Source organism: Lampris incognitus, chromosome 1, assembly GCF_029633865.1.
Source record: "Lampris incognitus isolate fLamInc1 chromosome 1, fLamInc1.hap2, whole genome shotgun sequence".
Taxonomy (NCBI): Eukaryota; Metazoa; Chordata; class Actinopteri; order Lampriformes; family Lampridae; genus Lampris; species Lampris incognitus.
The window spans coordinates 21,699,266-21,718,082 of NC_079211.1; the positions used below are offsets into that span (position 1 = coordinate 21,699,266).

At 42.8% G+C, this 18,817-nt stretch overlaps 1 protein-coding gene across 1 annotated transcript; it reads right to left on the reverse strand.

The window, feature by feature from the left end:
• Positions 1 to 222: 222 nt before the first annotated feature.
• Positions 223 to 16,431, reverse strand: zgc:66447 (SLAIN motif-containing protein-like). The gene is made up of 9 exons (XM_056282383.1): positions 15,952 to 16,431; positions 15,072 to 15,742; positions 10,470 to 10,606; positions 9,265 to 9,390; positions 8,289 to 8,429; positions 5,934 to 6,263; positions 5,105 to 5,248; positions 4,270 to 4,567; positions 223 to 1,207 (listed from the first exon to the last, which is right to left on the reverse strand). Exons 2-9 carry the CDS (start codon positions 15,728 to 15,730, stop codon positions 1,153 to 1,155), a joined length of 1,890 nt encoding a protein of 629 aa, XP_056138358.1. The 5' UTR covers positions 15,731 to 15,742; positions 15,952 to 16,431; the 3' UTR covers positions 223 to 1,152.
• Positions 16,432 to 18,817: the final 2,386 nt, after the last annotated feature.

The window sequence follows — 18,817 nt, forward strand, 5'->3', positions numbered from 1 at the left end:
TGGGGCCTGCAGGCCATTTTGATACAAATGGTAACTGTAAACAGCTTTGAGCAAATGGGGTTTAGATTATCAAACCGGAAACATTTTCAATGAGACTGCTCCCTTTGCCGTTTAAATTACCCTGGAATAGATTACACCAGTGAATGGCGTCACTAATCTGTGATGCAAATAAAGGTTAGCCCTATATACTCTGAATGAAAAGCAATTAAGACATAATTACTGGTTATGGGTAGACTTTATTAAATTTTTAAACGGCTCCTAATTCTCAGAGGCACTCTGCAAGAGTGTGCATAGCAGTCTGTAAGGCACAAGGCCTTCGTGCATAAACATTGTCTTTATAACAGTGGTACCCAAAAGCAAACACTCAAATCCTGTTATAGATATGAAGTAAAAATTCAGTACCTTACAGTAAAATTCTCCTGGAATTAAAAAGAGTGCTGCAGCTGAAATGCACATTGGCACAAATAATCCCCCCACCCTCCAACATGTTTCTTGTATTTTTAAGGGCAGTGTTGTCTAAAGAAGTTGCATTGCTGTGTCAGCAAACAGCGTGACAAGTACAACACCAATTTTGAGAGAAATTAGCAAACCACTGAAATGTTCATAAATTCACCCATAGATCAACGTGGGAGGTTTGGAAGATACAACAGATTGCATTACATCTTATTTAAAACACTATACAGGAGCATAGAGAAGAGGAAGGAAACCAAGCATGCAACACTCATATCTCCATCTAGTAGGAATTCACAGAAAAAAAGAACAAACAAATCAAATCTTAATTTCAACTACATTGACAACCAATTGCAATCCTTATTCTATCAGCAGTCTCTTGTAATTACAATAAAAAAACTGACACAAACAAATATGGAAGCTCTGAATTGGTCCATACAGCAAGTGGGGCATGTACGTGTGCCTTTTTGTCTGTCCTCAAGTCCCTCTCTTTTTGTGTCTGTAAGATGAGAGTGTTTTCATGCTAGGGTAAGCGATTCTTCTTATCTACAGGTTCAGCGCAGCCCAGTGCTCCACTCACAAGGGAAAGATTGAGAGGCAGTACAGTAAATTTGAGAACCATGGTTGTGGTCTTTGTACTATGTGAGGTAAAAGGAGAGAGGTGATGGTTTCAGCATTGATATCCTCCAGCACCATCAAGACTTAGTAACAGCCATCTTTCCAAGATTCATCTGTAATTTTCGTCATGCCCAGTGACCTGCCAATATATAAGAAGGTGCAAGAATTAAAATAAGGTGATGTTTGTTTATATAGTTACGAGTAGCTGTACCAACGAAGACTTTATGCATGCTCAGTAATCAAGGTAAAGAAATCACAGAAAGTTGAATCAGTTCATCTGGACACAACGTTTATTGAGAGAAACGTTTCACCAATCATCTAAGTGACCTCTTCATTCTCAACTGACTGCAGGTATCCCCACCCTAATAAACAATACAGTGGCATAATGACCGAAAACGATCGGTTTCATATGCACATTACCATGACCATCACCTAGAGTTACAATGGTCATGTGTACTATTCACAAATGACTGGGGAATAGTTGCAATCACAGCAGTGTAAGATGGCGACAGATGTACTCTTAGCCGGTTCAGGGATGGTCGTTCCCTCTTCACACAGATGGCCTCTTTGACTCTCCGTTCAAACCAGATGAAAACAATGGTCTCTTACAATGATATGTCTCTCGTCACATGCGTTCCTGTTGATGAAGCAGTGGGGTAGTTCGTATTAAATTGCAAAACCAACCAACACGGGGTTCGGTGTTACCTCCAGCTTGGTCAGGCATCTCTACAGACATAATTGACCATGTCTGCAGGTGGGAAGCTGGATGTGGGTATGTGTCCTGGACGCTGCACTAGCACCTCCTCTGGTCTGTCTGTTCAGGGAGGGGGAACTGGGGGGAATAGTGTGATCCTCCCACGCGCTACGTCCCCCTGGCGAAACTCCTCGCTGTCAGGTGAAAAGAAGCGGCTGGCGACTCCACATGTATCGGAAGAAACGTGGAAGTCTGCAGCCCTCCCTGGATTGGCCGAGGGGGTGGAGCAGCTCCCAGGACAGCTCGGAAGAGAGGGGTAATTGGCCGGGTACAATTGGGGAGAAAATCCCCCCCCCCCCCCCCCCAAAAAAAATAAAAATCTCAGGACCTCGGAGAAAGTTGAATCAGTTCATCTGGACACAACATTTATTGAAAGAGAAATGTTTCAGAGGGAAACGGTTGGGGAATGGTTGCAATCACAGCGTTGTAAAATTGCAACCATTCCCAAATTCTCTGTGAATAGTACACATTGCCATTGGAACTCTAGTTAATGGTCTTGGCAATTTGCATATGAAACTGCTTTTGTTTTTGGTCGTTATGCCACTGTATTGTGTATAAGGGTGGGGATACCTGCAGTCAATTGATACTGAAGAGGTCACTTAGATGAGTGATGAAACATTTCTCTCGTGTCCAGATGAACTGATTCACATTTCTCTGATTTTCTTACCTGGATTATTGAGTATGCATAAAGACATTTTAAATCCCAGGACACACCACATTTCACCGACCACATTAACTCTGTGGACAATCACATCAAGTTCAACAGGGAGGATGTGAAAAATTACAGGTTAGCCTTCTCAGACTGCAATTATAATTGGTGATGGGGGACATTTGAGTATTGATGTTTACCGTAAACCAATGTATACTGATCAGTATTCAAAGTTTGACTCTCGTCCTCTACTGGAGCACAAACTAGGAGTCATCAGGCACTGTATGACCGAGCTGACAATGTTCCCACTGACACAGCGGCCGGGGAAGGGGAGAAAGCCCACATTAAACAGGCCCTGGTTAAGCATCTCAGCTGCTTTCAAACCCCCAAACACGCTTCGCCTTCATTGGTATGTCACAGAAGGTTGAATCAGTTCATCTTGACACAATGTTTTTTGAGAGAAACATCTTTATGCATGCTCAATAATCCAGGTAAGAAAATAAGAAGTTGGTTCACTGCAAAGATCAGGTCCCCTGGCACAAACAGAGCAATATAGTGTACGGTGTTAAGTGCCGGGTGGATTGCCGTGACTTGTACATTGGGGAAACCAAACAGACGCTGGCCAAGAGGATGGCATAACGCAGAAGAGCCAATGTGCCTGGCCAGGACTCTGCAGTCTACATCCATCTTCAGGCCAGCGGCCACTCTTACAAGGATGAGGATGTGCACCTCCTTGATAGGGAGGAACGCTGGTTTGAACGGGAAGTCAAAGAGCCCCTCTATGTGAAGAGGGAACAACCATCCCTGAACTGAGGGGGGTGCCTAAGAGTACGCCTGTCACCATTTTACAGTGCTGTGATTGCAACTATTCCCAATCCTCTGTGAATAGTACATATGGCCATTGAAACTCTAGTTAATGATCAATTTACATATGAAAATTATCGTTTGTTTTGGTCATTATGCAACGGTATTGTTTATAAGGGTGGGGATACCTGCAGTCAGTTTAGACTGAAGAGGTCACTTAGATGAGTGATGAAATTTATCTGTCAATAAAAATTGTATCCAGACGAACCAATTCAACTTTCTTTGAGTTTCTTTCAATATCATCAAAGATGATATTAACTAATGTTACAATGGCCATGTGTACTATTCACAGAGGACTGGGGAATGGTTGCAATCACAGCACTGTAAGATGGTGACAGATGTACTCTTTGGTTCAGGGATGGTCGTTCCCTCTTCACATAGACGGCCTCTATGACTCCCTGTTCAAACCAGTGTTCCTCACTATCAAGGATGTGCACATCCTCATCCTTGAAAGAGTGGCCACTGGCCTGTAGATGGGTATAGACTGCGTAGTCCTGGCCTGACATGTTAGCTTTCCTGTGTTGTGCCATTCTCTTGGCCAGTGTCTGTTTACTTTCCCCGATGTAAAAGTCACGGCAATCCTCCTGGCACTTAACAGTGAACACTATATTGCTCCGTTTGTGCTAGGGGACCCGACCCCTGGGGTGAACCAACTTCTGATTTTCTTACCTGGATTATTGAGCATACATAAAGAGGTTTCTCTCAATAAACATTGTGTCCAGATGAACTGATTCAACCTTCTGTGACGTACCAATGAAGGCGATTAAAGTCAATCTCTGGGTCGTACTCATTTGATATTATCTCAACAGCACCATCATGTTGCTATAAAGTGATCCATGAAGCAATACAGCCACAAACTGTTGGTAACAGGATATATGCAATATGTCGCACAATTTCCCTACATCTCTTAATGGCATCAATTTTAAGCACTCACCTTCTGGAGGGTTGTGACAGCCTACTCCTGGTGGATGCTGTTGGTGTAGCCTGTCCTCGGCCCACTGCCTGCCTCCCTGCCCCAGTCGAAGCTCTTCCAGGTAGGTACGCTCCCCCGTTTCCAGGTCCTGGGGACTGGACCCTGCGGACCCCCCCAGATGGCGCTGCTTGGACAACAGGCAGTCCTCTGGTTGGCTGTCGAGCTGCTGCCATTGAACCCACGGGGCTTGTGGCTTTCACTGGAGCCCGGAGGGAGAGAGGAGACTGGCCATTGCTACGCAACCTACTGCAACCCATACCTTGAAGCCATGAAAGGCATGGTGGTAGAATAAGATATTAGCAAGCTTTTAAAATTTTAAATATTTGGAGGGAAAATAATAGCATGAAAAACGTCCAACATACATACATACATACATACATTAGAAAAACATCGTGAATTACTGATGTACTCATGGTCAAAACCTATTTCATGGCACCAAGGAGTTGTAGGCAAACCAATATATGGTAGGGAAAGGTGTATTGGATTACTAGGGGGAGGTATAGAGCAGAGTAAAAGGAGATCCATGTGGCAGGTGCAAAAATGGGTATCTGACCAGTAAGGTGTACCTTCACATTGTCTGGGGTATGACAGGGAGAATGATTAGTCAGGAGAAAAGATGGGCCAATGACAGGGTTACATCACAAAGATGTGACTTTTGTGAGTGCAGTAGAAAATATGGGTGGGTGAGGTAGGTGTGGGGAAGTAGTCGTGGGCTATCTGAAGGAAAGTAAAGGTACCATGGTATGATACCCGTGGCACTGATGAGGTGAAAGACAGGTGAGGAGGGTGGAGTTACCTGTGGAGAGGGAGTGGGTCAGGCGGGACATGCGATTGCCAGAGCTCTGGAGGTTAGCCTCCATGCTGCGGCTGTTTCTGACTGCCTCCAGGGAACGCAGGCTGGTGCGAGGGGCCAGATTAGGCATGCTGTGCCTCAACTCCTCTGGAACCGCACATACACCCCAAGTCCAGGTACAAAAATAAACATCATTAAAGCTACAATCCAAAAGAGCAATCATTTACTGACATGTATATTTTCATATATTGCACTGGATGTAAAGCCCTTTGGGAGAACTTTCTGATTTTGGGCTACACAAATAAACTTGACGTATAGTGATACTGCTAATAGTACTAGTTTATGACCACTCCAAATTCCAGAGATCCATTCGAAATGAAACATTCACCAGCACTCTTGTGTCAGCACTCTCCCTGCTGTCACTGAACCGGAGTTTTAGATATTGATGTTATAGTATCTGGTGGTAAGTGTTCTCTACAAGCTTGAACCGCCATACTGGCTTGCTAGCCACAACTTTGTTTCTTCTTCAAACTCGCTGCTGCTTTTTCCAATTTGCTGCTAAGGTGAACACATAAAACACTACAAGTCATACTATTATCCCTGTGAAAGTCTTACCCAACAGTTACCATTAAAATGAGAAGTATTCAACATGTAGATATTCCTAGATGAGCTACTGTTTAGATATACTGACAATAGAAAGGTTAAATAAGGATACTTTTGTATGCAAATCTTCAGGATTGTAACTTCAAGGTTTTGGTGCAAAGGTAATCTCAGTTGTTGAAACTGATGGCTCTTGTGTTCCAACACAATATGAATAATATTAAATGCTTACCCTCACTCTTGGCAAACTTGAGCAGCTCTGGGCTAGGGCCCTGGAGAGAGCGCCGGGGCGTTCTTGTGCGTGGGGCACCTAGTCGGCTGCTGTATTCCTGCCCGTGGTTGGAGGTGGAGGGAGAAAGGCATCGAGGTGAACCAAGAGGGGAGGGGGTGAAGCGATGGCGGCGGTAGGGCAGGGAGCAGCATTCATCTTCTTCATCCTCAAGACTGTAACTGTCAAACTCCTGGTCACTGTAAGTGCCACCCCTGCGCAGGGACTGTAAAGAGGCTGTAGAGCTCCGCCGTGACACAGAGGCTGAGCTAGAGGCATAGTCCTGCCTCAGGCCTGAGACCAAACACATAAATTGAGTTAAATTTACATGTGTTTTATATATATATATATATATATATATATACACACTACCGTTCAAAAGTTTGGGATCACATTGAAATGTCCATATTTTTGAAGGAAAAGCACTGTACTGTTCAATGAAGATAACTTTAAACTAGTCTTAACTTTAAAGAAATACACTCTATACATTGCTAATGTGGTAAATGACTATTCTAGCTGCAAATGTCTGGTTTTTGGTGCAATATCTACATAGGTGTATAGAGGCCCATTTCAAGCAACTATCACTCCAGTGTTCTAATGGTACAATGTGTTTGCTCATTGGCTCAGAAGGCTAATTGATGATTAGAAAACCCTTGTGCAATCATGTTCACACATCTGAAAACAGTTTAGCTCGTTACAGAAGCTACAAAACTGACCTTCCTTTGAGCAGATTGAGTTTCTGGAGCATCACATTTGTGGGGTCAATTAAACGCTCAAAATTGCCAGAAAAAGAGAACTTTCATCTGAAACTCGACGGTCTATTCTTGTTCTTAGAAATGAAGGCTATTCCATGCGAGAAATTGCTAAGAAATTGAAGATTTCCTACACCGGTGTGTACTACTCCCTTCAGAGGACAGCACAAACAGGCTCTAACCAGAGTAGAAAAAGAAGTGGGAGGCCGCGTTGCACAACTGAGCAAGAAGATAAGTACATTAGAGTCTCTAGTTTGAGAAACAGACGCCTCACAGGTCCCCAACTGGCATCTTCATTAAATAGTACCCGCAAAACACCAGTGTCAACATCTACAGTGAAGAGGCGGCTGCGGGATTCTGGGCTTCAGGGCAGAGTGGCAAAGAAAAAGCCATATCTGAGACTGACCAATAAAAGAAAAAGATTAAGATGGGCAAAAGAACACAGACATTGGACAGAGGAAGACTGGAAAAAAGTGTTGTGGACGGATGAATCCAAGTTTGAGGTGTTTGGATCACAAAGAAGAACGTTTGTGAGACGCAGAACAAATGAAAAGATGCTGGAAGAATGCCTGACGCCATCTGTTAAGCATGGTGGAGGTAATGTGATGGTCTGGGGTTGCTTTGGTGCTGGTAAGGTGGGAGATTTGTACAGGGTAAAAGGGATTCTGAATAAGGAAGGCTATCACTCCATTTTGCAATGCCATGCCATACCCAGTGGACAGCGCTTGATTGGAGCCAATTTCATCCTACAACAGGACAATGACCCTAAACACACCTCCAAATTGTGCAAGAACTATTTAGAGCAGAAGCAGGCAGCTGGTATTCTATCGGTAATGGAGTGGCCAGCGCAGTCACCAGATCTGAACCCCATTGAGCTGTTGTGGGAGCAGCTTGACCGTATGGTACGCAAGAAGTGCCCATCCAACCAATCCAACTTGTGGGAGCTGCTTCTGGAAGCGTGGGGTGCAATTTCTCCAGATTACCTCAACAAATTAACAGCTAGAATGCCAAAGGTCTGCAATGCTGTAATTGCTGCAAATGGAGGATTCTTTGACGAAAGCAAAGTTTGATGTAAAAAAAATCTTATTTCAAATACAAATCATTATTTCTAACCTTGTCAATGTCTTGACTCTATTTTCTATTCATTTCACAACATATGGTGGTGAATAAGTGTGACCTTTCATGGAAAACACAAAATTGTTTGGGTGATCCCAAACTTTTGAACGGTAGTGTATATATATATATTACACACATACATGTTTTAAAAAAAAACCCTCTACCCCCCCCACACACACACACACAGACACACACAGGGAGGCATGTAAATGTTTGCATGCACACTTTTACACATTCATGCGCAAGCACATAGAGAACCTGATAAAAGTCACACTTAATATTGTAAAAATTATTCAGATTCTATCTGGGGCTTAAGCAAATGTTAACTTAAAGGCCAATTATGTTTGAGTCTTTATCAGCTAGTTACCATGTACATTACTGTACTGTTAACACTAGAAAGACATTTTGACTGCTGTAAAGAACTCCCATCTATATAAGGCCCCTGACTCACTCTCTTCCTGTAGACGAGCCATGATTTGAACATCTGTAAGGTCCTGCAACTTGTAACCCATGGAGATGGAGTCATCAGATGTGCTGAGCTCACTATCAATGGAAGACTGGGAGCTCAGAGCCGACTGCATGCTCGCAAGGCCTGAAAAATGCAACAGCATAAATCTGAATAACAACACACCTCAAAAGCAACCAAATGTGGACCACACTTAATTAGTCACAGAAGCTATATCCATCTCATTAAGGTAGGGAGAATCATGAATGTGAATAGAGTCTGTGATTTAGCTATGACAGTGTCTGACATTCAGATGTAGTTTGTGTTTAGATGGACATGCTCCTCCACACCAGACATCCTCACTTCACCCCAGCTTTGTCTAGGCAGCGTTAGTCATACAAGACCTGTCTGCTGATTATGCAGAGGAAAAGCTATATGTAAAGCCCCCTTGCCAGGCCTGTCTGCCTATCACACAAGCTCAACACTCAGACTGAGTCAAAGTGGTGCTGACAGCAACATCCAGAGGCCTTTGGTTATGTAAAAGGTCCAGGATTAGAAAGGGTCACCCACCCACAAGCCAAGCATTTACAAGTTCATGCAAAGATTTGTTATTTACAGTGTTTGCACAATAACATGAGCCTTGTTGGGTTGCACAGTGTAGTGCCACACACTGCATTGAGTAATAAGGATGCAAAGTTGTGGTAACCAACGCCACACCACCACGACACCAATGTCATTAATGCAATACATTTCAAGGAACTAGGTAATACACACACAACATAAGGTCACGTAGTATCTTTACTGTCACCTCCAACCTGTTATTGGTACTCTTCAGATCCTTTAAGAAGACATATTGATAGATTAGTGCATATTGCATTACAGATATATGAACTTTGCCTGCTACATTACAATACCTCCAGCGAATACAAGAGTCGGGCTGAGCAGAAACTGAAGAGCACATTGTGTTAATGTCATGCCATACCTGAGCTGCCACAGGTTAGTAGGGATTTGTTAGTCGATTTGTGGTACCCAGGAGAGATCAGGCCAGAGCCTGCTGGGCCAGCCTCTGCCAAGCTGGGACTGCTGTACATGTTTCTCCATCGAGAGGCTGCAAAGGAGAGCAGGGGAGACAAGAGATTTTAGATATTGCATCTGGAATAATATATAACTCAACAGGTCACACACAATTGGAAAGAGCAAAGACAAAGTTTAACATGGCAAATAACTTCAATACCACCAATAAAACAGTGTGACATACAGTGCGATAAGTAGATAAGCTCTTCCGTACTTCATCTTGTGTTAGTGAGAAGTTGGGGATGAACTTTGGTTAGCTGCACATTTAAGTAAGTCATTTCAGACAACCAGAATTTTGGGCCTCTCCCGATCTCTGTTTTGCTTGTACAAGTGAACACAAAATATAGAGTTTTAATCAACGCCTATGTTATTTATATCTGTTCTGTTCGATCTGCAATAAGGCCAGACATGGGGCTTGCTCAGTCTGGCTAAAGCTTGCTCTTTGCCATAGGGTAGTTTCATGGTCTTCCACCTGCGCTGTGTTGTGCCATTTTAACAGGAGAGCTGACCCAGGGGAGGGTAATCCAACCCAACCCATGACTTCATCTGGTTATTCAGCCCTGGTGTGAATAGCTTTGTTGTTCCAGTTGTGCAGCATGCAGGAAGTATGAGCCGTGAGCAGGATAAATAATGAATAGGGTGTGTTGGATCAAACACAACTTCTGTCGACACAAAGAGATACGCACACACTCACTGTAAGCCATCTGAGGCATTGTTAATTGACAAACACAGACTCATATGAATGCACACAATCCCTGTTGAGGTGAGCAGTAAATAAACACTACAGTAAATCCACAGAGGAGGGTGGACAGTTTCTCTGAAGTGAATGCACCGAATCCGAACTTGATTGTGATTTAAGATAGGTTAGGTATTTCTCAGTGTGTTAACAAATGGGACCGAGGACATTTAGACATGGAAATCTTTTAAACTCAGTAGAAAGGTTTTGGGAAAGCTGTTCGTTAAAGGTTTGCATAAATAATGGCGTTATGCCTGCAAAGATAAAGAGCACAACAAATGTTGAGTGCATTTTTGTTGTAAAAAGTTAAGAAAAGTAGGGTTATTCTTATTTAAAAGATTACAACAGAGCAGTGTTAATGTGGTCAGGATGCATACTCTGGTCCAAACGACTGATCAATGTCCGACATGCCACTTCTGTCTCTGGGCTGGGATGGTCAAGAACCTTCCGGCACCACTTCAGTGGAGAGTCTGGACCCGGTTCTGCAACTTGCTTTTTAGGAGACACATACAACCTGAAAACAGGGGAGGGATGGAGGGAAAGGAAGAGGATAGGGACAGAGGGAAGAAAAAAGAACAAATAAATCTGTATGTTGAGATAGAGTTATAGCAAGAGCTGAAAGTGAGGAGAGAGAAAAGAGCATGAATGAGCACAGGAATGAGGCCACAGAAATTAGCGGCAGAGAGAGAAAAGTAGCTTAAACCTAATTTACATTTTACTAAGAGTCGAGCTGAACATTTAAATAAGAGCAAGCTAGACAGGATTAGGCGTTGTTGTTTTTTTATTGGCCCAGAAGGTATGCGCTTGATAACATGAAGTGTGTGAGAAGGTCTGCTGAAGTTAGGAATGATTGAGCAGGACCAGGCTAATCAGTCAGAAACACTAGAAACCCTTTATCCTTCGGCACCACTTAATCCACTGCAGAATCACCAGTAAAATTATCACAAAAAAAACACAAAATGTGCAGTAGTAAAATTAATACATCAAACCAACACCGAGGTTCATAAATGTCTAGTCTGGGGTGCGTGAATGATAGAGTAAACAATGGATGAGTAAACACCCCACCCTTTGTTCATCCCGCCCTACATGCTCTTCTTCCTATCACAGCCAAAGAGCATCTATTTTCCCACATTTGACTCTGGAAGTCAAGGAGAGTTAGGTTAACCTTATGATGGGACCCACTTTACCGTGTCTTTTCGTTTTCTATCATGCTTCCATTACATCCTAAGCCAGGTAAGAGCTGGGTTAGGATGTACTCAGTGGGAGAAGCAGTGAGGCTATGTTCTATCTTCTGGATGGTCCATGAGTCAGAAGTGTTCTCACTTGGCTCCACTATCACTTAAACATGACAGACTGCCGTAACAGGACTTAAAAAACAGGGACAGCACATCTGTTAAGGGTCATCCACTGAGGTGGCCTTTTATGCAGCCTCCATATGCAATGATCAAACCAATATGCATAACTGTGGTGCAGAGTGCTATGTGAAAAGCAGAAATCTTTGTGATTTCTGCTTTTCTTTGCATCTGAGAGCTCTTTCTCTGGAGATGTGTCTTGTGTTGTCCCATGCTAGAATATGGCTCCAAAGGAAAGAAAACAGACATTGGTTAATTTGAATCTTTCACACAATAGTCACAGGGGCTGATCTTTTGAGTTGGACACAAAAAGATCTGTATTGATTGGTTTTGGACTTATCAACTTGTGCTCATCTTCCCATTGGGCAAACACAAAAAGATTCATCTCCCACTGGGACAAGCAACAATGGAGGCAGCAATATCCAGGTCACACAGCCTGTTGGCAAGCACAGACTCTATGGAGGGAGTCAGAGACACTTTTAAAAGTCAAATAAAGTCAGTTTAGTAAAGGTTTTTTCTTGTGAGGAAACTTGTGGAATCGAATAGGTTGAAGACAACTTGAAGTTTACAGTTTTTGCTCCACAAAGTTGTTATATATTAAAGAGAGGAAAGTATATCACTTACCTCAGATAACTAGGAAGCTAAACAAAAAATACAAATCGCAGCCTAAGAGATCAGTCATCGACTCATTAACACTCATGGTGTTCTTGGTAGGGATGGGTATCGTTAAGATTTAAATGCTTCTACTACTCTTACTGAGACCGCTTATGGATCCAGTACTTTAACGATACTCTTATTGGTTCTTTTTGTTATTTTTTTAAGCGAAAAACAAAAATTAAGAACAGAATTAACATTGCTTTATTTTCTCATGTCTGGACAGAGTGTTACTTTCAATCCATGTTTGTATAATTTACTTAACTCTGTGTGGGCTCTAGGCTGCTAGCATATATAACATACCCGAGGTGGATGGGGCAACCAGAGATGAACTATGAGCTAGGCAGTCGAAAACTGCATTTCTCCGCCTGTATTTGATGCAGTTTCGCTAGATGTTTCAAAAGATTGCTTGCGTTTCCTCCCTTAAATGCAAAAGGCTTGTTGCACTTATGGCAATGAGCATTGTCAGCATTGATTCTAGTGAAGTATAACCACTTTTGACTGTTTAGTTCTCTCTCCACCATTGTCACTAAGAGCAGCGCGCGCACGCGCACACACACACACACACACACACACACACACACACACACACACACACACACACACACACACACACACACACACACACACACACACACACACACACACACACACCTGGGAGAGAGGCAGAGAGAGCTGGCCCTGCCCCTTGGCTCGCACATACAACAGGTTCCAAGAGTGAGATCTCTCTTCTGGATTGAGAATAACGAAAATGCATCATAGAGAAATGTCCTAATCTTATTGCGAATTAGAAATGGAGTTGGTGAGATAAAAGGTGCAAGACAACATTTATGTAGCATAAATAAATAGGAAATTTATTTTCTTAATTTCTCCAATACTGACAGCAATACTGTCGGGAGTTTAGCAACACTACGGTCTTTAACAATTAAACACCTGTGCCTGTTTAAAACCAGGTTTCGGTACCCATCCCTAGTTCTTGGTGTGTCATTTGAGTTTCATTCTTCTTTTGGACAGATGGGGTCCTGCTTAACTTAAGCCCTAGTGGCATGCATCTTCCTCAAGTTCCTCTCAGTGCCAATGTTTCCGTCACCATCACAGCCATGGTCACAGAGGGGCCCCTGATCACATGCTGTTAAATTCCAACTGAAGCAGTTTAGCCATGTGGCAGTATCCAGCCCTGAGCAGATCAGATTATGCCTCTGTGCGGATTACTCGATGTTGCGGTTATGATAACCTGACGAAGCGCATATGGTATAGCTAATGATGTGAAACCGAGTATAAACCATGACTAGTTTGACCGTTAAGCCCAGTGGCTAAGCTGTAAAGCAGCTACCAAGAAAACAATATTCTACCTGTTTCAGGCAATGCAAAAAAAACAGGGTAAACAATACACCAATTCAAACACGTGCGGGCTGATCTGGGACGCTGCCGGGATGAAATTAAGATGGATTATGTGTAATTAGCAAACTTCTATTACTGACCCTTTTGAGAGATACTAGATTTAATCCAGCTAATTCAATTCCAGCAAATGAGCCAAGCTCCTTTTATCCTAAAACAAGATGACCAGACTGCTAACCAGTAACTGTAGAAGCTACGGGACAAACATTTGAAAACATAGGTCTTGGCATGGTAAAGAAATTTCACACCAATCTGATGGAAATCTATTAAGGAAGCTTGAAATCTAAACTGCGTTCTTTCTTCTGGTCTGTGGAAGTGCAACCAATGCCTTTTTCACATTCTCCGTTTAGATTTAGCTCAACAGGAATATAAGACTGTCACTGTGTGTATGGTTAAAATCTATAAGGCAAGTAGTAGGTTTTGTTTGTTGATCACACAATGTAAGAGCTACTGTAGTCAGTAGGTGCCAAGCCTTGCTTGAAGGGGGCACTGAGGCTCCTCCCACTCCCACTCTAGTTTTTACATGTCAACACAGCAGTGATGTACAAAGCTCTCTAACCAAATCACACTAGCTATTTGGTTACTCTAAGCATCAACAGAAACACGCTCTTCTTTGCTGTGCGCACCCCCCTTCAGCATCTCACTTTTCCCCTTCTCCATCACTAACCACTTCTGTTGTCACACATTCATAGTCGGTGATCAAAGTACTTGCCACTGACAGGCAGAGCTTAACACACAAAAATGAGAATGTGGAGCAAAATGAGAAAATTAAAAATGTATTTATAAAGTGTCTTTATGCATGTTCAATAATCCAGGCAAGAAAATCACAGAAGGTTTAATCAGTTCATCTGGACACAATCTTCATTGAAAGAGAAACGTCTCATCACTCATCTAAGTGACCTCTTCAGTCTCAACTGACTGCAGGTATCCCCAACCTTATAAACAATACAGTGGCATAATGACTGAAAAAGATCAGTCAGTTAATGTCTAATTAATGCTCAACTAGTTAACTCTAGTTAATGCTAAGCACAATTTGCATATGAAACTGACTGTCTTCGGTCATTACGCCACTGTTTTGTTTATAAGCGTGGGGATACCTGCAGTCAGTTGAAGAGGTCACTTAGATGAGCGATGAAATGTTTCTCTCTCAATAAAAATTGTGTCCAGATGAACTGATTCCACTTTGTGATATTTATAATATGTATCTACATTCCCATGCTTTTTCTAATTACCGAGCATACTACTTATAAATTACAATTTAGATCCACAATCTCTTGGGGGGGGGGCTAATTATTAACTTTAAAAAATGGGGGTTAAACTGAGCATCCATAAGTGAGTCATCTAACTGCATCAGCTTTGTATGAACATGAAAATGTGACAGGCAACCCTGGGAGTGACATCAGTGTGGCATGTTTGGCCATTGATCAGCATCTCTGTCCATTGCAGCTAATGTCATGTGTTCCACCTATTTTACATTATCTACTCAGGCCTGACAGACAAATAAAGCAAGGGGATAAGGGAAGGCTATGAGAGAACAGCTGGAGATTGGAGACCTGCACAAATGATGATACATACCAACTGCCTTCGTCATCCACCTCTGCACACTCATCTTCAAGATCTAGGACATCCACCTCGTCCAGCGCAGTCTGGTCCACCCCCGAGTCACTCTCTGCAAGGGTCTCTGACTCATAACTGTCCTGAGAGGGGCTCTCTGGTGTCTGGCTTTGCCCCTGAGCCTGTCCCGATCCTTTACCGCAAGGCAAGGTCAGAAAGCCCCCACATGGCCCCCCATCTCCAGCTGCCTCCTCCTCTTCCTCCTCTAGTCTGTTGGCCACAGGGAGAGGAGACATATCTTCACCACTGCTGCTACTGTCCTGTGGAGGAGACAACTCAAAGTCTCTGCTGCCTGGCTCCACACGTTGCTCCAACCTGTGGTGGGAGTGACTCACCCCTTCACAAGAGAGCCTCTCATTGATATTGGTGCCAGCTGTAAGGTTGCTGTTGCTGCTGGCTCCTCCATGGAGAATGTTCTTGCTTCCTCTGTTACGGAGTGTCTGGTTCTGGACTTCCAGTCGACGAACAAGCTCCTGCAGCTTGCGCACCTCCTCCAGCTCCACCCCAGTCAAGTCCTGCTCCTCCTCCTCCTCATACCCCGGTTGTGGGATCTCCATGAGGCCACTGGAGCTGCCGTTGTCAGGCTGGTGGACCACAGTGGTGCTGTCTGGAACTACCATACTGGCACTCTGCTGGAAAGGACAGAGGACTCACGGAATGAGTACGGCATCAACATTGATGCTTACATTCCAGCCAATAAGTATACTTAATAAGAACGGACAATTCTTATTTATTACTCAGAACATCGATAGTGTAAACAATGAAGGAGCAACTCAACCCCGTGCAATTGGGAGCATCATAGGCGTTAAAATAGGAGAAGCTTAGAACAAAAATCCTCTACCTTAGAATAAATCGCTGAATTCGTATCACAACGTGCCGCTGGATCTCGTCCATGTTTCCGCCATCGATACGCTAACTAGCTAACACGGGCTAGCAGTCAATCATCACGTTGGGCTGATCGACTCTTATCCAGTTCTCACAAGTGAAACAACCGCACAGCATATGGCTACCAACCTGTGCAGCCAGAACCTGTTTACAATTAAAGTATATCACCTTAATTGTTTATATTCCAGCAGTTTTGTTAGCTTAGCTGGCAAGCTGGGCTTGTTAGCAGCCAAACAAACCTACCGGCGAGTGAGCCGTGTTACCGTCGAGAGGTGATGGAGCTTGTAAGCGCTCAGGGTCCTCTGTGCACGAGCGATTGCATCAATCAAGTAGTCGGTTACAACCGGTGCTCGTGGAAAGAAATAACCGAATTGCTAATTAACCGAATGGCCAACGGAATAACCCATGGCGCCTAATTATTATAGCCACAAGACACCCTTCCCATCACTATTTTGCTAACTAGCTTGCGATAGACTAGTTAGCCCAATCAGCAGACCCCCAGTAGTACTAGCCCCGCCCCCTTTCAGGGTTTCCTCGTTGTTTGGCGCCCCCCTTGGGATACACTTAAACACGGCATAGAACGACTGCTGCGCTTCTTATTTGAGGCATTTGGTGTCACTGCTCAGTGCCTTATTCCTGGCGGCGGTTCCGCACAGATGAGTGAACGTCCAAAAAAAACAAAAAACCTAAATATATATAAATAAAACACACACACACACACACACACACACATTTGTCTAGTATACTCAAAAGTCTCATTCCTACAGAATCAGAAATTCATGCCAATGCAAGTATTAATTACAGCAGCCCAGAGACTTAACACAAGCACACACTTTCTTTATGTTGCGATAAATGCCATGTCTAATCATAAGCGTTCTCAACATAAAAACAATTTCCCAGAGAAAGCATACAGTTAATAAATTTGCACCAGTCATATTCCTTTACTTTCTAGTGTTCTAGCATGATATTTGATATCTATATTTAGCTTTCTGGTATAATAATATTTAGCTAACTTAACAGGCAGGATAATTTGTGTGGTAAAATATGTCGTTATGATAAGGAAACGTTTGTTTTGGTGTGATACCAGGGAAATTAAGTTTGAGTGACAGGAAAACATGACAATAACAAGTTATTGTTATTTAAATATTACAACAACGAACACTATTGTGATGAGTCCTCTCTGGACTGCCATAAAGTGTAGATCATTATAGTTTTTTTTTAGATTCAACCTGGAATATCAATTACACAGTGTTGCTCTCGGGGAGCATATTAAACTTAGCCGGGGATATGGTGGAAATTTGCATTCTCCCATGACCACATGGAAGCATGAACATATATACATGCGTTGGGTCTTACACAGGATCCCTCTATCTCTAGAAGCACATTTTCACTGCGGTCATGTGTACAAGTCAGCAGCTGTGATCAGGATAGTCAGGAAAGAGTGCTAACATAAAGTCTTAAGTCTTCCTTGACATATTGGTCTTTATCCTGAGCAGCATGTGGACTGGATGGAGATTGGGAGAACACACAATGTAGACTGCTGTTTGACATACATAGATGTCCTCCTATCTCTGCTCAAGCATGCAAGGAACACACAAGAAAACAGTGATGAAACAAAAAAGTACCAGTAAAACCAGTTTTGAGTGAGATAATGCTGTGCCCTGACCCAATATTTACTGAGGCACATCACATGGATTAACAACACCTGACAGCAAAGAGACAGTAAATGCACAAAGACAATCCAATGTCGTGCAAATTGCAATTAGAACAACAACTGGGACTTCCACTGGAGCTGTAGACTGACAACAACATCCTGCTGTACCATTTGGGGAAAGTTGAATTTTTATTTTTTTATTTTTTCTTGTGACATTACCCCATGCCTGGTGAGACTCTCTGGTATGGAGGCATTTAATCTGATACGAGGCTTTTCTGTCCCTTGCAGAACTTGGTTTTGTCTTGAGCTGAAATCCCTGACATGCATTCACATTGTGAATACAGTCCTAACCCATCTGCCTTTCTTAAGGCTGCACGAAACCATTTTTCACATATATACAGTACCAAATTGTATTCCTTATGGCAATACATCAATATAAAGGAAATTTGGAAAGGTATCTAATCGTATAGAGACCTTAACAATCAAAACCACTCTCTAAGCACCAAAACTCCAGATTGTGTTTTGAGGAAAATTATACCCTTGTCAAATATGACCCGACTGCAATACAAGCATGTTCCAACAGGCCCCTGGTGGAAAAACACATTCACGTTGTGTTCATAAATTGGCACACTTATTGTAAAGGGGAAACACACACAAACACACACTCACACAAACAAAAAATCCTCAAAGATTCCTTTCACTTTTATCTGTGCAAGATTCTCAGATAAAAAGCATTCTGCAATGGCATGAGATTGAAAAGCCCACATACCTATGCAAATTATATGATTCATAGAAAAAAATAAAATCATGGCTTTCATTGAAATAGGTTTCATTTTAACTCTTCTCTCTAACGTGTTGATTGCTTCAACTTGGTATGTGTAACACCTGTGGCTGGTTCGCCTCTGCTTTTGAACAGGTCCAAACCTGCCATAAAACCTGAGAGGACTTCTCTCCATGCTGGCTTGCAACACATGAACCACACACACACCCCTTACAAGCTCATGTTCAGACAAGGCACAGTTGACCTCCACCTATGAACATACCTCTCTTATGTAAGAGTCTTTCAAGGCAAGTATTTTTTTTTATTGTTGCCCATGCAGTTTAAACCAAGTAAATAACATTGCCCTTGAAATGAAGTTTGAAATAAAAATGTGTAGCAGTAACTGAA